This window comes from Schistocerca gregaria, chromosome 1 (genome assembly GCF_023897955.1).
Source record: "Schistocerca gregaria isolate iqSchGreg1 chromosome 1, iqSchGreg1.2, whole genome shotgun sequence".
Lineage (NCBI taxonomy): Eukaryota > Metazoa > Arthropoda > Insecta > Orthoptera > Acrididae > Schistocerca > Schistocerca gregaria.
The window spans coordinates 558,666,193-558,692,694 of NC_064920.1; the positions used below are offsets into that span (position 1 = coordinate 558,666,193).

A 26,502-nucleotide genomic window follows, 5' to 3' on the forward strand; every position below is an offset into this window, starting at 1 on the left:
CCTGAAATGAAGTAAGATCAAACAAAGTAAATTCCTATGATGGCGCACCATAAGTTTACGCCGGTGATGCATCTGACGGAGCCAGCGTGGATTTTCGGCTGCCCAGTAGCGCATGTTATGCAAATTTACGTTAGAGTGGTTAAAAAACTTCATTTCATCGCTACAACGCACACATTAGGAAACCGTTAAGTTCTCTCTCAGTTGCTGAAGGGCAAACCTACAAAATTCGGTATGACGTTCGCAATTACGATCGTCGCTGCAGGATTCAAATGACACACGTCTGGCCGATTCGATATTTCTTGGCATTACGTCTCTTACGACTGTGCGGATTCATTAGCGTCGTAGGCGGAACAACTTCTTCGTGTTCTCTCTCAGTAGCTGTCTACTTTCTTCTCCTCTGTTTGACGTTCAAGTAGCTTGTCCACACCAGCGTCTACATACGTAGTTCATGCAATTGCTTGGCGCGTCGGACACTGGTGACCCAGACAGATGACCCTACATCGCTGTACTCCTTTTATGGCATTTCTTTTACATTTATTAAATAAATGTAGTATATCCAACATCTGTCTGCACGCAACGAATAAAGAAGCAGAAATGAGCGGCCTGCGGTGCAGACAGATAAACAGGCAAATGTGTTGACAATGGTTCAAATGGCTCTGAGCACTATGGGACTCTACTGCGGTGGTCATCAGTCCCCTAGAACTTAGAACTACTTAAACCTAACTAACCTAAGGACATCACACACACTAATGCCCGAGGCAGGATTCGAACCTGCGACCGTAGCAGCAGCGCGGCACCGGACTGGAGCGCCTAGAACCGCACGGCCACCACGGCCGGCTGTGTTGACAATCTGACACCGCGTAGGACGAGAGCTCTCCATGGCAAGTGTTTTCGTCACTTGTGTCACTGTACTTTCAAATTCTACATTTCTCGATTTTCCTACGACAGCTTTCAACGTCAATATTAACGAACGCTATATCACTGTAATTGTCTTCTCAAGAGCTATCGAATGGTGCTATAAAAAGTGTAGGTTCCATTTAAGAAAACATACTAGCTTCAATATCTCAGTTGATACCAGTGCCAAAAAAATTAACCAAAAAGAAATACGTGGCTCTTGATGCTCTAACATTTGCCGGAAATCGCGTTTCGATATGGGTAACCATTCACGAAATAAAAGGGGTGTTACGTCTGTGTAATGGATGTTTTAAAATAAATAAAAAGTTGATAAATGTAAACAATATTTTAAAGTACACTTATTTCACAGATTATGATATCTTAAAACATTTTAGGAGATTTTATATCACACATCAGGAATAATCGCTGATGATAATAATACCGCTATGGTATAATGATGATGCTGGTGATGCATGGAAACGATCGTGTTTGTGCTGGAGCTGGTACTAGAGATGGGCAAACTCGTTCATCCTTGGGAAATAGTCCACTGGTGATAGCCCTTTTTTGGAAACCGTTCATTTTTACTCGTTCACAGTTCATTTGTGTTTGGTACATGGTTCTTACGAAAAACTGAAAATTAGTAGCGTAGGGACTGAAGATGGAGAGCGCCTAGAATGGGTACTTACCTCACCTGGAGTACAGAGTTTTTATTCATAACAGAACTGTCACACACTTGCAATTATCGTGATTCTGCAAAACCTCTCGTTTAGCCAACTATAGTGTTATGTGACTGTTCGCTGTGAAATAATGTAAGGTGGCGCACGAAAAACAGTGCCAAAGTACAGACTGCTCACCAACTACACACGATTTGTTGACCGCTACGAGCTGAGTAGATAAACATAATTAGGCAGTGAAGAAATAACAAATAAGCTAATGGAGACAATTACTTCGAAACAAGAGATGACGATTGGTGGGCGACAATGAGGAGTCTAGTACTTGCAGCCGATTTTTCGTGAGCCACCCTGTGAAACTGAAATAATGTTGTAGAAGCTATCACATTCTCTTTCGACATGTGACACCAGTCACTTGATTATGGAGCGCGGATTTCATTCGGTTGAAAGTCGGTCTGCCTGTCACAACAATGAACATTTACCTTTTACCTTGGATCAAGAAAAAGACGGAACATGGCCACTCGTGTGTGCCGTGCCGATTTCCTTTGCATGTATAATAACAAAAAGACTGACCTTAAAGCCTTTTTGAAGCAATCTACAGCATACTTTTGCACACCTCTAACACATCTGTACTAACCGCAGATTCACTGATATGGTTTGTAACGATGACGCCGAGACGTTAAACATTCCACGGATTACTCCCCTAACTGTTTCTGTCATCCATGTTCTCATCGAGATGTGTACAGTCACTCTTAGTGCACAGTGGTAGAGGAATTCTACTAATAAAACGTTGTACGTATTTTAAAATCGTAAATAAGTAAAAATTAAGTAATGTGACTCTTTTCTAATGATTCGATGTAATTTATATTATCTAAAAAATCACGTTTATTATCTGTAGATTACACAACGTAACCTGCATGTGCTATGACGAACTCTGCACTTATCAGCTTCTTATTCCTTTTGTCGACACGTTCCCAATCACACTGCTTTATCCTAGTATACATCGTTACATTTACGAATACGTTGCGTAATTGGTTATCTGCTTAAAAGGTATTATGAATGTAATCAAATCTGTTTATGTTGTAGAATATAGCACATCGCACACAGAACAAAAATATACCAACGATATCAAAATCTACTAGTTGCATGCGAGTGGAAGGTATTTTGTACCTCCAAGCGGATTTTTTAACTATCAAAATTGTGCAGACTCGCTCCATATGGACTAAAAGTGATGCTTATGATTGTTGAACAGCATTATAATAGTTAATACATTTTTCTAAACAAATAAATGCCTGACGGTAGACGGTAGACACATATGTTGATGAAGTTAGAAGATGAAACGTTTGACTCAAGCAACCAGTTTCTCGCACACTTTGCATGCTCCTCACATTATATTGTTTGTAAGCCATATTTTTTGTTTTCGCACGACAAAGTTACATTTACAAAAGTGCATGGAATAACTTCATTCCAGTACACTAAGAAAATAGTAAAGCTTAGAGAACGAGTGAAAATAGTGTGCAAGTACGATATTTCTGTAAGTATTCACAGAGGAATCATCTGAAATATTTATTTACATTCCTTGTCGGTAAACAGATTTAAGAGTCGCAATGTATTTAGTTTGGAACGTAACCTTTTATATTCTCATGCTTAAATTTACAAAGACATTCTACACTAATTGTGGGTTAATAGCTACTTTGCAGTAGCTAGGACGCGTATAGGAAGCACGTCAACCGTGATATTGCAAACATGTTGGTATCAAAGTACACACATTGACAAGAGTTATCTATTTAGTTTGTTATCAGAGAAAACTTGTTATAATCGTATACTGAATGATTGACCAATGCTTCATGGGTTAATACTCGAACAATCAAAATTTCGGAGTAAATCTTCGTCGCATTCCAAACAGGTCTCTGAGTATTAACCCACATTCTGATATAAAGTTTAATATGAAACCTACGGCATAAGTGCGATATATACGGACAAAAACTAAAACCTACGTTAGTGTCAAAATCAATCTCTATCGTGAGTATTCATTCGTAATTAAGGTCACTATATGATTGCTTAAGGTGTCAAGTCAACATCTGATCGTATCACCAATCCAAATGTATTGCCCTCACACGATTCATAAAATGGTATGATAAGAAATAAGGATGTTTCCCTACAATTGGCGAGATAGAAAATATGGGGAAAACACGAAGAAGAATAACAAGTTGATAGGAGGTGAGTTACGACGTCGTAAAATGTCTTTTATTCTACTAGACTCAGTCGAAGAGCAGAAACACTGTAGACGAAGAGAGAGACTGGAAAATATACAATAAATAATTGAGAAAGTTGGTAGAGCTCTGCTGTAAGACGAAATGACTGACAAAGGATGGTAACGACAAAATCGTAAAATTCAGTAACTGAAATATCTGAAGCAAATTTTATAAGTTTTTGGTAAGAACAAAAAAGTAAACAAATATAAAATCATATGCGTAGAAAACTAGACGACTCAAAATTTATGTCAGTTACACGCTTCATCAACACACTGATGTTAATCACCATCGCTGAACAGCAGGTATCAGTTTCATTGAGATTCTCTTAGATTTGTGATGGCAAAATGTTGAAGAATATTGATTTATTTCGAACACTGTTGCAAGCCACTAGTATACATTGTCACCTACAGCGGCGACCGATGCCTAGCCATATCCTGTGAGGTGACGCGGTCACAAACGCAGCGCCGTTTTATGTATTCAGATTCTTACTACGTAAGTCTAAGGACGTTTAAGAAACTTCTATTACACGAAGCGAGTATACCAGCTCTGTGTTGTTGTAGGTAATCTTCAGTAATTAGTCAGCGGAACTTAATGTACATGTGACGTCAAAGATAATCACCGAAGTAAGTGGTTGTTTGATTATTACTAATTACGACTACTAACAGTAATCACTTTATTGGGAAGCGTTCGTTTGAAACATTATTTTTCACGATTTATATTGACAAATATTCTTTTCCAATAGGTAAGAAGTAACAAAGGCACGGTAATTTAGCCAGTACAATTGAACCTGGTTTACGTGTATATCAAGGGGAAAAGAAACGATTAATTGTAATTCATAATTACTTAGAAATAAGATGTAGGTACAATAACACATCATATTTTTCACTAAAGAAAGGTACAATGGGTCTATACGTGTAAACCTTACAAACTGCGAAGCCAAAGTACGGTATTACAAGAAAAAATGTTACTTGGTGTTGCTGTAGAGAAATTAGGCACTGTATTGTAATTTGGCGCTTCTAACTGAAAAACAACAACGATATAGTATTAATGACGAAATATATTATTTTCAATATAATCTTGCTTTTAGAAAATCAGATAATTTGGTGTACTTCACTTTCAGTGAATTAAGTGTCAGTTTGCAAATTTTTAGTATACACAGAGTCTTCTCACTACAATTTTTAGAGGTGATGTGACGAAGCGCACATCGATTGCACATAACACTTCACTCAGTTCAGGTGTGTCTAGATTCAAGCCGTCATTTTCATCTCCGTCATTATCATTTGAAGCTCGTCCGCCTTCTTGATGATCATCGTGTTGCTGTCCCACATCATTAATAACCCCCTGCCCCTATAGATCCACGCACATGGCAAGATTACCGTCAAAATGTACAACACGGAGAAATCTGCTGCGCCGAATGGAGCTGGCTCGTTACCAGACACAACTTTACCATAGTCTCCGTCATCATTACCATCAGCTGTCAGTTCCAGTAAGGCACCAGCATTACGGAAACAGTTGTTGATTGTGGATGATGACACCAGCTGCCAGCCAGACGAAATAAATCCCACGGTTTGTAGGGCGTTAATGGAGAGATTTTCATTTCCAACAACAATCATTACTATCAATCGCTGGGCCAGTATTTTTCTATAATGCTCTGGGAAATTAACAGCACTGCCCAAATCAAGTGACTGTAGAAGACTGGTGCAATTGGTAGGAAAAAGTTACACTCTGATATTTTCCAAACCTACTTCGGGTTGATGTGCTTTACATCGACCCATAAGAAGAACGATCATTTTCTTTCTCTTTTTCATTCCAATGTCTAGTTTTTCTAACAACTGTTCCATTAAAATCGTAGTCATCAAAGAATTTTTCTTGGATTCTGTTCCGTAGGATTCGTATTCCGCAGATTTCGTTTATACACCTTTGAACCACCATGGATGTTTAGTGTTTCCTGTCACAAGTTGTGGAAGTATGTCAGATCCATCTGCAATTGTAGCGAGAAGAACGGTCACGCGAATTTCACTTCTCTTGCCTCCAGGAAATGCATGAGTCATCCTTTTCAGCTGTTGCTTCACTAGCAAGCAGACACTAAAATACACCGATCTCGTCGCAGCTGTACATATTTTGACATTGATAATCCCTTAGTATACCCGAAAGAACCTCACCAATCCCGCGACTCACTTTGTCGTCGTTCACTCCTTTCAGTTCGCTGGAAATTGTTCCCCTTGTGGTTCCACGACGATCTTTAAATTCTTGTAACAATCTTGATGAAGCATTGAAATCAGCGGTGATGTTCACACTTCTAGCTGAATCTGTTGCCTGTGTTTTCAGCTTGTTGGCACTGATGGATAGATCTGAAGCCCCTTTTTGCTGGAACCATATATCCAATTTCTCGCCGACGGCTGCTTTTTTGGTTATGAACCTGATTTTCAAAACTCGTTCAGAATACCGTTTCATTTACTGATGACTCACATTGTGTGATAGTGTGGTATAGGCAATTCCTAAATCTGAGGTAATTTCAGACTTTAATTTGTGTGGATTCGCATGCACCACTGGAAGGAATTTTATGTTCTCATCGGGTGTTCTCCATGGCTGATCGAAAGCGACTCATATATAGAACGACTGTTCTACAATAAACGTCACGCAGCATCTCATAACTTCTCGATTGTTACCACAAAAGAAATACTCATACTGAAAACAGCAGTGCCAGCGGGGTCCTTGTTTTCTTGCCGCCCGCTGTGGTTAACATTATTTTGCCCCTTCCCTACGCGGCGCCATACGCTCGTTGTACTTCCATACTTCAACAAAGTTAAGAAAAGTATCACAGGACTTCTTTCCAAACTAAAGTGCTGATTACAGTTACCCTAAACTCAATTTATGCCACCGGAATTTGTTACGCACAACAGTTAATTACGTATATATAAAATTTAATTAACACTTTTTTCAGTTACGTTTTTCGCGGACTAACAAAACCTTATGTGTAAATAAGAACACGGTGTTCGGAGTTACGCACAAATCAGGTTGGACTGCAGTTGTTCTTGCTCATGCATTGTAGATAATTTGTTTGGCATAGAGGAAACTGATAACGTCGAATCAAAAGAATTGCCTCAAAGAGCACGATTATTAAAATAATCGAAGCGTAGCCTCGTTGAGAGGCACGCACCGATATACATTACCCGTGACTTGCACCCTTTCGTATAAAGATCATGCCCTATGTTATATAGAGCGATAAATAAAATAAATAGAACTACGTTGATCGAAATATTTGATGAAAGTCGTCAAACGGGAGCACTCGATTCGTATTAATCATTGGCCCTGCAAGGACACACAGCAGTTTGCGACACCACACTGTAAAACAGTGTAGTCCATTACAGCAAGTGGCAGGAATCCAATGACATTCCAATAAACACCTCTAGGAACAGAGTCTAAAACACTCCAACATCTCAGAATATCACGCGCTTTGAATCCGCAGAGTACTTTATTGGATTCCAATGTACAAAGGAAGCGTTTATCAGATACAATTGTCTCTCGCCGCGCAACAGAGATTCGACAGTTCGCTGGTCACACGACCATGTTGAACCAGTCTGCTGTGTTGCGCGAAATATGTGTCTGAAGTTCACGAAACGCCTCGAATGAGAGATGTGGACTCGGAATCAGCTGTAAAAGTGCTTATTGAACCTGATAGAAGAAGAAAACTAATATTAAACAAAGCATTCCTTACAAAAGATGAGTGGATAATTTGCTTGTTTTGTAATCTGTAGCACAATCAAATACCTAATTCGTTTTAAAATGTAAGTTAAGTGGAATACCGACTAGAAGTGTGAGTCGGTTTTTGCTATATTCACGAAAAACCTCCATCAAAATAATGTAAATGACTTTTACGAAAGGCTGAGACTTACTTGTACTAAAAGTATGAGAGTTCTCTATTTACACCATCCTGTATTGTCTCTTACGATACGATGAGAAACATGAGAATTGCTGCAGTTTCTGCTAAAGTTATCAGCTAACTATTGAAATCATGAGCAATTTCTATCCTTTACGTGCGAAGAAGTCAATGGTCACAACACTGATCGAAGCATTTCATCAGAGGGGTTACGCAGTTCTACACACTCGTCATTTACTCCACCTGATACGAATGTGTTGAAATGGGGTGCAATAGCACACACATCAATAAAAGCATGAATGAAACATTCAGATTGACTAATATATCGATGTAGGCCACCAACAATAGATAGATTTAAAACGTGTCACTTCCGTTCATGATTTAAGCAGTGAAATCGAACCTCATCGACACAATTTATGTAGCTTTCTGGGGATGTGTTAGCCGTAAGGTACTCGTGGTCTCGGGTGGTTCGTAACAAGGCAGTTGCATGTCGTCTAGTTTTCCCCCCTTGTATCTTTGTATCTATACTGCAAAGAAACATTTGCAAAACAATGCAAAATATCCCACTGTGTCTTATTTTGAAGCATTTTTGTTCCGTTCACTTATGACACTAACTCTACACAACAGTAGTTCCCACTTCACTCTTTGCCATCACGGATATATCGGCTGTGCTCGGTACTGTCTCGGGTCTGATGAATCTGAGAGTTTTTGCATCACACAGTGTTACGCTGTTTACGTGTTGCTGATAGACTTTTCGCTATCGTGACAGTATTTTTTCAGGACGAAAGCGTGATTTTATTACTGCTCTGAAACCAGGAGTTCCATTTACAAAAAAACAGAAAAAATGCCTGAACAAACTGATAAAGCTTTGTTGGTGGAATTGGGATTGACCCTCTACACAAACACGAAGTCTCCATCGCAGCAATAATTTTGGCACTACCTCGGCTCAGCAGTGCCCTCACAGATACTCGAGATGAAAGTTTCTGTTCTTTACAGGAAAGAAATCACTGAATGGACAACATGGTCGAAGTATATCTTCAGTGAGATAAATGCAGCGATACACATTGTTCACTATTTTAGCTCCAACGAAGTTGTAGGCTAGGGTTAGACGGTTGCATTAGGAAACTCGGAAACTAAACCAGCAAGAAAATTATTAGCGGGAGTCATACATTGTTATCAGTCAACACCAATGGACGTCAAGATAAGGCACATAGCATTTGCTCACGAATATTATCATGATGTATTCTCTTTTGCAAACGCAGTGAGAAATACAACAAGTACACGTACTTTCCAAACATTGTTATTTTGAAGTCCACCAATACGTACTCCACATCCGACAAAGTTTGTTTCCTGGCAAAAACAACTGTGTGGACAACAATGAACGAAGCATACCATTAGCGCGATACTCAGTGACATAAAGGCTTCGTTTATTCCACCCGAAACGGAGCTCTAATAATATACTGAACAGCCTATAACAGGATGCAAACTGATAAAAACTTTAAGGAAAAAGTTAGTGGGACTTTTATGTTGGTATCAGTCACCAATAACGGAGAGTAATATTTGAGACATATTATTCGTGTGCATCTTCTGTATGATCGGGTGTTCTCTTTCGCAACACGACGAGAAACGTATTATGTACAGTGCGTCCCACATTACTCTGTCTTAGCATTGCTCTATTAAGTATTCCACATCACACGAAATTTCTTCTCTTTATAGCCAAAATCGACTATGAGGACATAACAATGATCCACGTAAATTGTCACTGGGATAAACACAGTGATGCATACTGTTCGCTTACTCGATCTCAAACGAAAGGTCTGCAGTAAGAGACACTGGCAAAAACATGTAGGGAAATTATCACAGGGGCTAATACATTGTTATGTCATCGCCAAGGAACAATACGATCCAAGACATATAAATCTGTATCAGCACAGTTGTTACTCGTATGTGACCACGTTCAAGCGGCAAGTAAACATTAGCAGACTGGTACAGGAAGTTACATTAATGGCTTGCATTCTACGAGAATTTTGCACATGAAGTCAACGCACATTCATAAGGGTCACAGGAAGCGTAGATAATGTGCCAGCTGGCCACAGTTACAGGGGAACTATTGGTACACGACGAATATCTTAAGTGTGCAGTGGCGCACGATTGATATCTCTGAACTTCACTTAGCGATCGGAGTAGGCACACAGTCACGTAATAGTTGAGTAGAGCCGCGAGTGGCGCAACGCGGGGCTGACCTGCGTGCAGGGAGAGGGACAGCAGCAGCAGCGTGAGGCGGCTCATGTCGACGGCGGTGGCGGCGGCGGAGGCGGCAGCGGGGGCGGCAGCGGCGGCCGGTGTCGGCCCATGGGCGTCGCGGCGCTCGTCTGAGGCGGCGACGGCGTCGCGTGCGGCCTCCGCAGCGGCCGGGGCGCGAGTGACGCCGGCGGCGGGCAGCGCGCATGCGCACACGGCCCCACCCTCCCGGGCCGCCCCCGCGCCACCGGGTAGACTGGGCCCGACTCGCCGCTGCCTACCGCCGCCGGTCGCTGCAGCTCCAGCGGCCAGTGAAAGCCGAGTGCATCAGCGGCGTCTCCGGCGCGCGCGGCTTGAGAATGCCCTCCACCGCAAAAAGCCGCACGTCCGACACGGATGCCTCCACTCTGTGCTTCGAAAAGTTTACCCTTGCTTGCAGATTCCATCGGGGAATCAGTAGCGCCACGAAGGTGTTAAAACGCAAAACTGGCGACACCTCTCGTGGGCAAGCTTCCGTACGTTCCGAAGCACTGTACTTCTCACATTTTGATAACCCCCAGCAAAAGATCATTCTTTGCAACAGTGAGAACGATTATGAGGTGCTGTCTGAAGTGGACACGGTTAAGTAAGGGTTGTCTTAGGGATCTGTGTTCAGACCACTACTAATATATAATACCTCACGGTTCATTCTCTCTTTTCTGTGAAGAACTTCCAAGAAAAAAGTGGTTCAAATGGTGCTGTGCACTATGGGACTTGACATCTGTGGTCATCAGTCCCCTAGAACTTAGCACTACTTAAACCTAACTAACCTAAGGACATCACACATATCCATGCCCGAGGCAGGGTTCGAACCTGCGACCACGCGACTGCCTCTGGTATGGATGTGTGTGATGTTCTTAGGTTAGTTAGCTTTAAGTAGTTCTAAGTTCTAGGGGACTGATGACCACAGTAGTCAAGTCCCATAGTGCTCAGAGCCATTTGAACCATTATTCTTCCTTAATGTCTTTTGGTGTTTGCAATGGGAGGCTTGCATAAGAAACAGTTGATTTTACTCGGTCTTTACTATCCATAATTCTTGTCTGTTTTTGGATCGCACCTTCTTGACTCTTGTGCAAGATGGCGTATGGTATTGTGCTGCATCCATTTTCAATAAGCTACCACAAGAATTGGTAACCCGTAGCAGTAGTTGCTATACTTGCAGGTCTAGCCTAAGGAATTTCCTCACTGTGGATTCTCTCTTTCCTTTGAAGCACTTCCTGGAAAAATCTTAGGCAAGCTCCTGTGTTGCATTGTTGATTATGGTACAATATATTCAGGAGCTTGTCGTCTGCATAGCATTCACGCGAATTTTAATTTATTGTGAAGTTTTCTGATGTTAACTTCATGTATTGATTGTTTCTATTACCTCAGAGATCAGCTAGTCATTTTGGTCATATCGAACTAGGGGGGCAAAATAAAAGAGGAATAAAGCATGGGTATTTATGAGTTCTTTGCATTTTGTAAGTGATGCCTTTTTTGTGTGATAGGAGCGGTATGATGAACATCATCGACCGATGTAGTGTAACGTTTACAGTGTTGGGCTCTATATCGTGAGAATTCGTTCATTAACTCACATTAAGGCGAACAACTGACCGACACGGTTGGTTTTTTTTCTCGTGATGTTCAGTCACCTTTCCAATAACTGGTCTATGGGAGAAGGGGACACTATCAGCTGCTACGAAGTACGTCAAAACTAAGTGTGCGTGGTGTTGGCAAATCTTCGTTGTTGTTCCAGTGCGTCCTCAAGTGGATGGCCAATAACAATCGATCACTAAAGTCAATGTTTTTTTACATAAATGTGAAATGATGAAGTTACAGGAAGACATAAAAGGCAACATACTAACACATTTAATATCTATACATACTGTAAGCTGAAGTCCCACAGTGCATCTTTATGTCTGCATGTGAATGGTGGTCTCAGGAACTAGTGTGGGATTTTTGAAGTGGTTTTCACTAACAGGTGGACTGATCCACAAGGAAGGTTTCTGTATACAGGGTGATATGTCTGCTCCTATTCGTGGGTTTTGTGAAACTTTCAGTGCCTTCAAACACCATGAACAAGTTTTCTGTGTTCTCTAGATCGCTATTTCAAATTTGTTAGTACTACAGGAAATATGAACAGCACCTGTTTGTAGGTAATTTTGTGTAGTTAAATTTTGTACAGGGATATGTTTTCGCTAGAGGCCGCAATTTTTGAATTATTCAAGAAAAATGTATGAAAGTGACCTCCAAATGCGTGTTCCTTAAATAACTTCATGTATTTATTGTTTCCATTACCACAGAGATCAGCTAGTGAATTTGGCCATATGGAACTAGAAATGCAAAATAAAAAAAGAAATAAAGCATGGGTACTCAAGAGTTCTTTCAATTTCGTAAGTGATGGCTCCTTTGTGTGATCGGAGCGATACGATGTACATCCCCGACCCATGTAGTGAAAAGTTAACGTAGCTAAATCTTGTATTGGCCACGGTTTTAGAATTTTTCAAGAAAAATGTACGAAAGTGACCTCCAAATGCGTTTTTCTTGAATAGTTAGAAAACCGTGGTCTCCAGACGAAACGTATTACAGTACAAGATTTACATCTTCTTAATTTTTCTGTAGAACTTATAGTTTTGGGCATACTGAGCAAAAAAATCTGGAAGCCTCGCACATGGTTTTTGAAGGCGTTGAGGGTTGCATAAATACCGATCGGTACAGCGAGCTAATTCAACTCTGTATGATTATTACCATTATGCCAGACAGGTCACCTGCCGCAGATACTAAGTGCTGCCCAGACAAAGCCAGTGTAGGTAAATAGTCATATTAGCATAATTATTACTTAACAGCTAAACCCGCGCTGTCCCAATTTCAGGTTGCCCATGTAACAGCTACCTGCAGCAACAAATATTTAATTTACAGTATTCCATATACTTATTTACAAATTTTAATATTTCAAATACTGACATAATTAACTCATTAATAGTTATATACCTACGTTACAAGTTTAACACCGTAAGTGAAGTACTACAGTTAGAAACTATGGCAGAGCAACTAAGACGAAGACATCTTGTCAAGTATTTGAGAATGTGAGCACGTCGCGACTTTCAAAAAACTTTACAGATAATTGCAAAGATTTTCGAAACATTTTCTCACATGACCCTACCATTAGTGCGTGGGCGAATAATTCTAAACAAGCCAGCAAACTTAGAGTTTCGCGTCGTCAGAAGATGAATCATAGCTTTTAAAAGAGGCAAACTGATATTCCTAAAATGTCAATAAAAAGGTTAATGTTTTGACCTCTACGTATGACTTATCATCTCGTATAATGGACACAAAAAGATGTGACTAAAGAAAGAAACATCAGTTGATATGTGACTGTGAATATACAATGGGCGGTGTTGACAGAGTTCAGTAACATCTTTTGGTTAAAATGCTCTTACGTTGCGAGCAGCTCTTCCACTGAATGCAGATGTTTGCAATTCGTTTCCGTAGCCAATCTGGTAATGGGATATAGTAGCCAATGATGATCGCTGAATATAATGATATGTTTCGTGTAAGATGCGAATTGAGTACCTTTGTTTTCGATATGGATTGCACGAGAGTGGAAATTATTGATCTGGCGATTATGGGCTATAAAGTTGGTTTACGGTTTTCGTTTGTATTTGTTTCCTGTATGTTTCGAGGAATAAGACAGGATGTCTTGGGATATCGTCCCATATTCCAAACGTATAGCTGGATTGTGAATTGGTGAAGCTAACGTACTTGACTGGAAGGAAACAGGTTTTGGCGATGGACTGATCTAGAGCGTATCCCAGTGTTCGTGTAGAAAACTGTGCGAAATGTTTCGATTTCCGAGGTTGTCGTTGCGCAAGAACTTAAGAGTACAGTGAAATTTTATGGATAATCCTGTTTTACATGACAGCATTCTGCATAATAATTTACTTTTCGTGTCGCCTAATTTCATACATTTTGCATCTCTGACGGCGGTTATCAAAGAGTATTTTCTCACTGATTCGGCCATCCGTTCTAACCATTAGTTCTGTTCACTTGCCCTTATTCTCCACACAAATAGTATCCACCTACAGCACGTGACACCGTAAGTTCACTTTTAACTAACTTTCTAGTTGCGGTACCACATAGGAACAGAAGAAGAAATGTTACTAACTATGTATTTTGATATCACGTAGATCGGTATCTATTCTACGCATTCCAAAAAGATTGAAAAACAAATGTAATCTAGAATGGAAATAGTTAAAGCTATTTTCCATAAATCGCACAAGCATTATTTCGGTAAGGAGGCACAGATACAAACAGAACTGACAGAATGGGGCTTCATGTCGCACCTACCTCGAAATCGAATAAAACCGGAACATTGTAGAAGGTTATCCAGAAAAATACAGAAGGGAAAGAAATGCTAAGAAAAAAAGGAACATGATGCGAAGATTGCAGCATGGGATTTTGTGTGGAACTTGATTAAGATACACTATGCTCTGCAAAGTTAACACTGAACACGGTTTTAGGGTTCCCTTCATGATGAATGTTAAATTTCAATTAAAAATCACTTCTCATCTGGTTTTCTTGTTCTATTCCTTTATTCCAGTTCTCTAACTATTTTCATTACTGAATAAAACCATCGCTATAGTTAGTACAGAAAATTCTGAAATTCTCCTACGGTCCAAAGGTTAAAATGGTTGTGTTGACGAGATTTACCAAAGTAAAACACGTTATTACCAATCAAAACCTCCTCTTTAAAACTTACATCAAACTGAGTCAACCGGCAGAGTGAGTCCTTAAAATAAATATTTTCCATGTCTTATGATGGTTGTGAAGTGTAACAATCTTCATTTGAAGTCTAAAATACCTGAAAAACTACTTCAGCAATGCGGAAAAGTACAGTTTTCCTTCACATATCACAGTTTTATTTTACACACAAACACCCTCAGACCTTTCTACCAAATTGGTGCTTAAAAATTATTGCTAACTGAAAAGTAAACTCTCCGTTGCTGATATCATGCCTATACACATGTGGCTAAATAAACACTGTGCTAATCAGACAGGTAAATCTCTTTTGGAAAGTTAGAAGGAATATAAAATATGAGATCCATAAGCATTTAAAAACTAAAACCTTTCAACTTTCTCCAAGAATACCACAGAGAATTTTAACTTTCCCTGAAGGTATATCAGTTTTAACGAAAAATATATCAGTTTTCCCTAGCAATGTATCAGTTTACACCTGAAATGTATCGCTCAAGAGCTGCATTAAGTTCCAAATGTCAACTTTTTTCTTGTTCCACTCTTTTTATGTTGGTTTTATTTTTCATGGAGACATTCTGCATTTGGCAGCGATTGTGCAATCAGTGTGCATCTCTCACGACCTTAGCAAAAAAGAAAAATACTCATTGCACTGAAAAGTCCTCAAATTGATCTCAGTGAGAGTACTTGTACTGCCACTGGTTGCCAGCATAATGAAAGTAGAAATTATAATTAACAAATGTGACCGAAATTACTTATAAAATTTTAAATAATGAAGGGTTGCCTGAACAAAGTCTTGAAGGAGAGCTACATAAGTTAAATGGATCACCTTTAAAACCTAGTTTATTTTGCTGATGTAGAATATACAACATATAGGAAGTCAGTGACACTCATAAAAATTAGAATTTGTTGTAAGAATGGCATAATGAGAAAAAGCTGACTGAAAGTAAAAATCGTGGAATCTTAACTATCCACAGAGTACTCATGCAGTGACAAACTTGTGTTTGCAACACTGTTAAACGCTTTATTAACAAATGTCTTCACTAAGAACATCTATTTATCAGACCAGACAATTGATTGCGATCATTTGAGTAACACATCTGGAATACTGAGCCCAATTCTGAATTAAAACAAATGCAACGCACTATGCGATATAAAGGACACGCAGCCTGCGAATAGCTGAAAGGTAAAGGACTGCACTGATGCTAAACTGCGACGCTTAAGACTGCACTGGTGCGTAGTTGCCACGCTTATTCAGACAGTAAGACTTTCTAAGGCTGCATATCAGTGATTCGGGAATCGAAAATCGTACTTCGCGGACCCATGCCGCTCTCTACACTCTCCACAACCATATTCCTTAACTCCAAAAAACCACGTCCTCGAAGGAACAGTGTATAACGAGTACCAGTACGGTAACCCAGTATTTCTCTTTCCAGGGCTAAAATTCTTAAATAGTGCCCACCGTGTATTCCTAGTTTTCATATTGGCACACTAGATAAATACTGCAAGAGTTCATTTATGGCTTAATATTGACTAGGCCAAATCATTTCTATTAAAATCAAAAATAATTTCAATCAATACCAATAGCTACATTTTTCTAATGATGCATTATGTTATTCTGACATAAACTGGTTTTGAAAACTCTGCAGTACCCTTAGTAATATTTCCTCAGATGTTAATGGAAACACACTTTACACGTGTCAGAAATGGAGATGGCATTACAACACTTGACAAGCATCACAGGTCAATTTAGGTTCCTTTTAGGCGATGCTGTGTTGTGACTTACACCAAGAGTCATTCTCCTTAAACTTTCCAGTAATCGACAATACTAAACTGTTTGTGCGTTTGCCTAGTATTTTAGTCAACACATATTTTCTGCAGTTATAATCGGGACCAAAGTCGTTTTATGACACCGATCGTTTAAGCCTAACTTGTAATGTCAACTATGTGTTTAGCATATTTCTTTTTAGGCACGTGTGTTTGTGCAAGAAAATAGCAGTGAGGCACTTAACTTGAAAGTTCCGACAATGTTAAAAGCACCAGTTTAACGAATATGTGCATGTAACTGGAAAATAACATTGTGTTACTTGATGCAAACTTAGCAATTTTGCATTGTAACGTACTTTTTCTAATATTTTGAGTGTCAAATTAACGTTGTCACACTTGGAAAGTATGACAGATGTGGGAAATAGTTAATTTGAGGCTATGTTGTACCTTACTCTGTAGTACATTAATAAAATTTTGGGTATTTACAAATACAGCCCTTTGTTGGTGACGACAATCAAGAGAAACGTAACGCAGCATTTGATTTATGGCTCATTTTCAACTTTTGTAGACTAGTACTGGAAGCAAGAGTCTTCTTCAAGAATTCATCAATTACATTGAATAAGTAACCATTGGTTTTTAAGTATTTTTCGAAGGTAGGTTTTAAACTTGTTTGCATATTCCATAAAAAGTTTACATGTCTGTTTAGTGTGTGATCTATTTTTCTACCTGTGTTTAGGCATGTAAGTAAATTTCGGTTAGTAACTTTGCAGTTCCCCATCATGTTTTCGACAACATTGTGACGAGTGTTTGTGTTTGTGTGTGTGTGTGTGTGTGTGTGTGTGCGTGTTTGTGTGTGTGTCTGTATTTGTGTGTGTAATATAACATTGTGATACTTGACGTAAACAATGACTTTTTTGCACTGAAGACATTTTTACAGATATTTTAGACGTCACATTAATGTGGTGACACTTAACAAGCGTCGAAAAATAATTCATCAAGGCAGCACTATAATGTTAGACTAAGTTTGATATCAGTTACAGAGACAAGTTTTTGAGGTGGGTATAACTTTACTATGCCAATTTTCTTCAACAAGTGCCCTTTAATGTGTAAGTGTGAGTGGAATGTAAATTAGGAGTTGGTGAAGTAGGTGAAGGGAGTCTACACTGCGCTGCTGTCACCACGAAGCAGAATTGCTCAGTCGTTGTTTGAGTTATGGTTGTTCTTTCTATTTCACTGGCCCTGTTAATGGATCTCGATAAAACGAGTACTGCAGAAAGCTAATAGGAGACCGCGCTATCGAAAGGGCATGTGGAATTTCCCTGTAAAAATCATCCTGGTTGTAACAGGAACCATCGACACTGGGCTACTCATCGAAAACATGATGAACACTATTCGTCTGTGTTGGGTTCACCTAAATATGCATAAACTAAACTGCAGATATCTCCCTAAACAGCAGAGAAAATACGCCTGATGACTCTCAGCAGCTGACGTTTGTGGAGTTACAACATCTGCTCCGTTCATCGCCACCGCCTGCCACCGCGGTTAAATGGTCTGAAGATCGTCACATTTCAAATAAATAGTTCACTGCTGTCAATATGTTACTAATCTAATTCAAAGTATTTTAACTAGACCGCTCATTTCTCCACGACAAATGTTTAAAAAGGTGCTCTTACAAGACACTGTCTATATACTGTCAGCAAAAAAAATTAAAGGCCGAGAAGACAATGTCATATGTCAATGTGACTTCGTATGCGTACTCTCCATCAGAGGCTGTGTAGAGGATTAAAGTTGCAGTTCTCTTTTCTGTGGCAGGTAGAAGAACCTAAAAGCGCATTGGTGTCGTTCCTGTTTAGTATTTTTGACGTACATGGGTATTTTTGCCGTACATGGCCTGGGTATATAAAAAGCGTGAGTAGTGTGAGATGTTGAGTGATGGCTATGAAGGACACAAAATTGCTGCGTACTCGTGTAAGGCAGCCTTATCAGCACATGACGGAGACTGACAGGGATCACATTGTGGATCTCGATTTAGTCGGTTGGTCGAATAGTGCAGTATCCAAATTTTTAGGGCAACTGGACGCGGCAGGAGTACAATGTTGATCTTTATGTGAACTCTGGGGCAGGTACACTCATCGTCAACGTTCGAATCGATCAAGTCCGACCACCACAAGGAAGTATTACTATATTGTGCACCAGGCACATTTTAACCCCTTCGCATTTCATTCTGCCACCCGAAAACAAGTAGTGGATCCTCTGTGACATTCTAGGTTATCATGCACAATTTGTCAGAAACTAGTTTTGTTAGGGAATTACAGCCTCATCTGTAGTCTGCCGTTAACGTCGAACACGAACGGCTGCGTTTCAGGTGGAATGATGACCATGGTACAAGGGCTCCTCACGAACGGCTTCGCTTTGGGTACAGTGATGAATCACGGTTCTGCATGAGCCTAAAAGAACATCGTCGGCGAGTACGTTAGTCTCCTGGGAAGAGGCTCCAGCCTTCCAGTGTTTTGGAGACGCACAACGGTATTATTCCTGGTACCATGCAGTGGGAAGCCTTAGGGTACGAAATCAGGTCATAACTGGTAGTGGTACTGGAACTATGAAGGCACAACATACGCCATGGACGACTGGGTTCTCATGTATTTCCTCTGATGTGACAGTAACGTCGTGCCATTTTTTAGTAGGACAATGCTCATCCACACACAGAATATGCCTCTATGACCTGTATGCGTGATTTTGAGATACTTCCATGGCCACAAAAATCCCCATATTTTTCCCTGATAGAACACGTGTGGGACCAACTCGAACATGAAATTATCTAGGCAATGTGGGATGCAACATCAAACTGATACGTGAATTTGTACTTTCAACTTCTTAGTAAATTTGACTCGATTTTGTAATCACTGAAGTAACGTCAACCCGTGGCTTTTCATTTAGTTTCCATCTCCCCTTCTCGGTGCTTCACTTTTTTTTCATACAGTGTATTTGTGAGAGAATTTCCATTCCGCCACTTGCCTCGCGGCCAAGACAACTCTCTCAAGACCTCGTAACCGAGGATTGGAGGTATTCCTCATTCTTAGCTGGTGCAAAATGTTCAAAATGGTTCAAATGGCTCTGAGCACTATGCGACTTAACTTCTGAGGTCATTAGCCGCCTAGAACTTAGAACTAATTAAACCCTAACTAACCTAAGGACATCACACACATCCATGCCCGAGGCAGGATTGGAACCTGCGACCGTAGCGGTCGCTCGGCTGCAGACTGTAGCACCTAGAACCGCACGGCCACTACGGCCGGCGCAAAATGTTGAAGGCATAAATACCAAGGCCTAGTGTGTATCTGGGTAGCTGTTTGGATATGTAAAATAATAAAGTCGACATTCACGCTCGACCATGTGCAGACACACGATCCCTCATTCACTCGCAACGAGCAACTGCGAAGTATTTCCTCACTTATCGGAATCTTAATTTTGCCTACATCATTTTTAACCATGGTAGTAACAATATATCTTCACTCATTGTAAGGGGCGCTCAAAAAGTTTCCTTTCTAAGCCCGTGCAGTCTAGAAACGGTATGCCAGCTACGCAAAACCGCCATGAACGTCAAGCTGAAGATACCCGTTCGATAAATCACCACGATCTGCTGCGACAAGAAGCCCTGACTGCCAGCAGAATGTCATCGTCTCTTCAAGCCCTTTTTTAATGAACCGAAGGCGTGATAAGACAAGGACTACGAGTGGGTACTCCAGTGCCTCCCACTTGGGTTCGAACAACTTCTGGGCCGCGAAATTTGCGATATGGAGGCGTGCGTTATCATGAAGCAGCAGCACCACCATTCTAGAGCAGTCGTTATCGACAGACATGCTGTCTCATACACATTCTTGATTGTACGATGGTCTTCTGTGAGTGTTTTTCCTTCGCCAGCCAAGTAAGGAATAATAGCACATTGGTCGTGTTTGGAACCGCTTGGTAGTAACGTAGCTGTAGTTCACGCTTCCTGATTTACCACACCCACGTCGGATAGGCACGAAAGCCACACTAATACCTAGCCTACTTGTCGCTTCTTTTATACCCGCGTCGGACCTGTGATACGTTGCAGTAATCCCTCAAATGAAAACTTTAAAATCGCCCTTGTGTTAAACTTTGTTCAGTGCGGTGTATGTTGTCAATTTTTGCGAAAACCTTTGTTGTTGCTTGTATCATATTTATGCAGTGTTGCCTTACCTCGTGCTGACTAGAATCGTGCTGGTGCTGGTTGTCATTTTTATGATCATTAAGTTTAGAAAACTGTCATGCGAGACTGAAAAAAGCTGGCTCGAATCAAATAGTTTATCTGAAAAGTACAATAAAATTGGGAAGAGTGTGTGTTGGACCGTTCAGTTACGCTTAGTACTTCCTAATAACTCACGATTTCACAAATACCGATATTTCAACGAAATTAGATCGGGGAGTTCTATGCGCATTTGTGTCATTCTTCGTTTCTAATGAAGATATATTTTGAAGCTAAGCAATCCCCAATTCTCATTGAACAGTGTCATCACGAAGAACCTTCTGTCTTCATTTCGTATCTAATCGTGCATCAAATCCCTGCTTAGAAGTCAATTTTAAAAAAATCTGAAAAAATTGTCGCCGTACGTTATAAAATACTGTTCCTCTTTGACAAATATGTTTCATTCAGGTTGTTGGCTCCTGAACAATTCACGTTTCTATGCACCAGACACTCACTGCTTTCAAAACGGAATTTCAACTGCCACAAACATTTTCTTCTGACTTCTTCCACTTATCGTACTCCAAACACGTCTCTGACCGAAGGATATTACTCAAATTTTACCTACAATATCCCATATGCATGACTATATTTTTGGCTTTTACATATTCTGAAGTCATAACAGAGTTTCATAGGTTTCCATTTCTACAGGACACACACTAGTTCGTTTGGATAAAGACAAGATAGAAATCGACGCTCTACCATGCAGCATTTTATTCTTCCTGTAAACACTAGCGGAGGTAGGTTCACACGCAAAAATTCTTCAAATGGCTCGGAGCACTATGAGACTTAACATCTGAGGTTGTCAGTCCCCTAGAACTTAGAACTACCTAAACCTAACTAATCTAAGGGCATCACACACATCCATACCCGATGCAGGTGTGACTGTAGCGCCTAGAACCGCACGGTCACTCCGGCCGGCAGCTCACTCGCAGTTCCAGAGAAATCTTCACGATGGGATGTTGCAAATTGTAACTTTATGGGTGTGCACTATTATTACTCAACTGTGGTGGAGATAAGAACCATCTTTGAAGTTCCAGAGTTGTGCGTAAGCTTGAATACATTTGGAAAACTGGCTTACTGAGTGAAGTGAATAGTCTTTACGAAGAATTATATACACGAAGTGGAAGTGTACGCTAAATGTGCGTATTTTTATATGAGTGAAATATTTAGGTGATTTTTTATTCGGGTGAAATATTTCGGTTATCTTTTATAGAGGAATCCGCTATTCACATGCTTTTCAAAAAGAAATGTTCAAATGCGTGTGAAATCTTATGGGACTTAACTACTGAGGTCATCAGTCCCTACACTTAGACACTAATTAATCTAAATCGACCTAAGAACAAACACACACACCCATGCCCGAGGGAGGACTCGAACCTCCGCCGGGAAAAAAAAATTGCTCTGAGCACTATGGCACAACATCTGAGGTCATCAGTCCCCTAGAACTTAGAACTACTTAGACCTAACTAACCTACGGACATCACACATATCCATGCCCGAGGCAGGATTCGAACTTGCTACCGTAGCGGTCGCGCGGTTCTAGACTGAAGTGCCTAGAACCGCTCGGCCACAGCGGCCGGCCCGACGGAAACAGCCGCACAGTACATGAAAACACCGCCTGAGACCGCTCGACTATTCCCGAGCGGCCTTTTCAATAACACGGTTGTATTATATACTCCACTGAATGAAGAGTCTCCAAACGTCTAGCTTTTGTTAAAGTAGCAAAAGATGTACTGTGCTGCAACATGATCTTCAAAACTAGGAAAGTGTTATCCTGAATAATGTGGAATTTATCACTGAGTGATGGGCCCTTGAATTATACCCGACTCAGCAGTCCAACATCAAACACTCTCATGTCGCATGCTGACTACGGGAGTGATCGCACAGCACGCTCGCCAGGGGTTTCGGTTTGCAGTTTACATGTTGCGTCACACGCAGGAATTGTTCCCGAGAGCGGGCTGAGATTAATGGGTGCGTTTTGCTGTGTCTGAATCTGTGGAGGCCGTTCAGTAGTAACGTTGAAACACCAGCAGACATCGGCGGAGTTTATCACAGCACGAGTAGTTTCTAGTTAGCACACATGAAGTCCGACCACAGCGCCTTAAAACAATGTTGTGGAATGAAAAAAAAAATGAATAAGACACAAAAACAGCATGTGGTATTTATTTACACATCATTATCATTTCCAGTGTTTAAAAATCTACTTCATGCGGTTTGCTTTTTCAGGCCAGAGATAGTTCGTGATGGGAGTTAAAAACAGTGTGTTCGGGACTGTTGCGTTATTCAGAATGTTTGTAAACAACTTAACCTCTGCGGTCAAAACAGCCTGTTTGTTTCAGAAAGAAAAGAAAATCCGACTGCTTTTCTGACAGGTGCTGCCACTCCATGCAGTTGTATAAAAGTTAACGAAATGAAGTATAGCCTGGAACTAATCTGCAAGTTTAAGTAGAATGAATAATTATATGGCTGTAATAACAGATGTTATTGCATAGCTTAGTGGATGATTTGAAAATGAACGTAGGCTCAAAACTAGTCATCAAAGTAAATTAATATTGTAACTCCAACAATTCTTTATTGAACATAATGAGAATTACACACACTAAACAATGGTGTTTTATCTACACACCCAATTTTTCCACACAATCTCCATCGGGTCCTGGTGGCGGAGCCAGTGCTTCACTGTGTCAACTTCCTTCGCTGATTGACAGATGCAGCGTCTACTGCCGAGTCGCAATACGGCTTTCTTAGCAAATGACAACATCAGATCGCTGCAACATGTCAGGTGTGACAGCTTTGGATGATCTGCCCGGCCGTTACAAATCGTGCAGCTCCGCCGAACTGCCTGCTGATGATGACCTCACCCTCCGTGCCCGACGACTTACTGTACTTCTCTCGACAGCAGGTGCTCCATAGACTTAGCACAATCCATTGTGAATATCTCCCCCTCCCCCCTCCCCCAGTTAGTTTCCATGTAGTGATAAATTAAATGACGGTACGTTTCTTGTAATGTACATCACCTACAGACAGCAGTTTGAAAATATCCTGCAGCTACGCTATCAGTCGGAAGTGACGGAAACCTGTCACGCTCACTGAGGAGACTTCAAATAATATATACGTGACGTTTCGCATTCGTAGTATTGTTTTCTGCTGAGAAAAAAAATGGGTGCATTAGTTTCTGAGAAACCCTTGTACTACAGGGTGTTTATTAACTAGTTATACAAAAGTATGCGCTAGTTGTGAGAAAGGCAAATAAAGATATTTTTGATACAGCATAGAATGCAGCATATCTTCACTTTTTATTTGCACGTAATCTCTGTCGCTATTTTTGTACCACGACGTCTGTTCCCTCAATAGTAAAATTCCTGCCAAATCCTGAAGCAAGTCTTGCTGCATGCAGGCAACTGCTTCTGATATCCAATGTGCCAGTTGGTTGCTCTTTGCCGGAAGCAGAGGAACATACACATTACTGTTAATGTAACCTCGTACTCAGAAGTCTATTTATGGATATGAAAGGTGATCGTGGTGGCCAGCATATTGTTCCGCCACGTGCTACCCACGTTGGCACACATCTACGGCAATACGCGAGAACTTCAGGATAATGATGTGGTGGCGCGCTATCTTGCTGGAAAATGAATTTTGTGAATACATCCTATCGTAATTGAGGCATTAGATAACTTTCAAGCATTTCCATGCGCACTATTCTAGTAACAGCTGATAAGCTGATTACACAAAAAAAGAGGACCGTGAATGTTGATAGAGCTTACAGCGAAAAAAGAAATTATGTCTTTAAGCAGTACCGTACATATTCCATTACATGTCGTTGTTTTTACTCAACCTATACCCGAACATTATGCCGATTCAGTTTAGTACAGGTATGGATGATGGATTCGTCACTCAACACGATTGTATTAAGAAAATCGTCTTCAGTCTGCATTTGCTTAAACATTTCTACACAAAATTCATTTCGTTTTCCTTTGTCACTTTCTCTTAAAGCCTTCAGCTGTTCCAGTTCATAGGATCTGAATGACAGGTGGTTCCGTAACATCTTTCACATTGTTACACTAAGCATGTTCAATTCTAAGATGGCACGTCTCGTCTACCGGGGCTATGAACCTAAAACTGCCGAACATCTTCAGTTTCTGCGCGAGAGACTGTTAGCCGGTCCTGACACCGTGTCCAACGTGATACACAGCCAGTTTCGGTGGAACGATTTTAACCATTAACAACAGATTCTCATTGAAGTGGTGATTTACGATATTTAATCTTGAATTGTCTCTGAACTGTAATAGCGGGTTTGGATTCATGAAATAATGAACAACACTGTACACAGTCTGGACCGTTATACTATACGACTCCATGGTGACTGCTGGAGTAATTCACTTGCACATCTAGTGTGATGTCGGGAACTAACTGTGTTAGGTGGCAAGAAACTTGAAAATGTACTGCATGTAGTGCTGTATTAAACATTTCTGTAAACCACTTTTTTTCACAATTCAAGGTTACTTTTGTATAACTAATTAAAATCCAATTTGTATTATTGTAAAGCGTAGGCCTAAACATAAACTGTGAACTTTTAGAAATTTTTGATAACGCTAGGTCCATCCTCGTTCAGAAATAATTGTTTCCTAATTTCGTTGGATATAATTACGTTAGAAAAAAGTTCGTATTTGAGAATTATTGGAGGCTCGCAGAAGAATATTTTAGATTTGTTTAAAATTGCAAGTGTTACCAATAACTCAGCATTTACGATTTACAGTTACTGCCAGAGAATATTTCACTCCGAATTTCACTGTGTGTCAAAGTGAATAAAGCTAAATATTTGAGGATTTTCAAGTTACCACTGTAGTTTGGGTAAGCTACGATTTAGTTACTGTAGCATATATTATAAGGCAACGGCTTTGCAGCAGCCGTAACGCAAGTTCCCGGCAGATCACCTTAGTTAACCACTTTCGGGCTGGCCTAGCACTAGGATGGGTGACCATCGTGTCTACCGAGCGCTGTTGGCAAGTGTGGTGCACTCGGCCCTTGTGTAGCAAACTGAGGAGCTACTTGAGTGAGAAATAGCGGCTCCCATCTCATAAACTGACATACACCAGGGAGGGCGATGTGCTGACCACATGCTCCTCCATATCCGCATCCGGCGACGCCAAAGGGCTGAGGATGACACGGAGAACGGTGGTTACCGTGGGGCCTCCATGGACTCTTCGCATGTATTGTAGCTAACAGATAGTTTTACAGATAGTTTTCCATTTAAAAATAAGGGTATATTTTTTATATATGTCATAGCAACCTAGATGACAATTCAGCTGAGGAGGTGGAGTGGTTACTAAATACCTAGTTCCGTTTAGTAAAGTACTTTAATATATGAGGACTCAAACTGCATGAAATCCATGTGCACCTGAAATACACTATATTTAGCACTGTCCCACAAGACAATTAGGCCCATTTATTCATAGAAAGATAGGTCCCTTATCATTTAGCTACAAAATAGCAGGTCAGCAACTGGTAGCAGTTAATTCCATAAATTATCTGGGAATACGCATTAGGAGTGATTTAAAATGGAATGATCATATAAAGTTTATCGTCGGTAAAGCAGATGCCAGACTGAGATTCATTGGAAGAATCCTAAGGAAATGCAATCTGACAACAAAGGAAGTAGGTTACAGTACGCTTGTTCGCCCACTGCTTGAATACTGCTCAGCAGTGTGGGAGCCGCACCAGATAGGGTTGATAGAAGAGATAGAGAAGATCCAA

The 26,502-nt window shown here is 40.5% G+C and overlaps 1 protein-coding gene across 1 annotated transcript in view; it reads right to left on the reverse strand.

Annotated features, from left to right (window-relative positions):
* The window catches only part of LOC126356354 (zwei Ig domain protein zig-8-like), a 763,413-nt gene extending 753,295 nt beyond the window's left edge, over positions 1-10,118 (reverse strand). The window contains exon 1 of the mRNA XM_050007343.1: positions 9,944-10,118. Within this exon, the coding sequence (XP_049863300.1) occupies positions 9,944-9,989 (46 nt within the window). The 5' untranslated portion in view covers positions 9,990-10,118. The remainder of the gene's footprint in view (positions 1-9,943) is intronic.
* Positions 10,119-26,502: the final 16,384 nt, after the last annotated feature.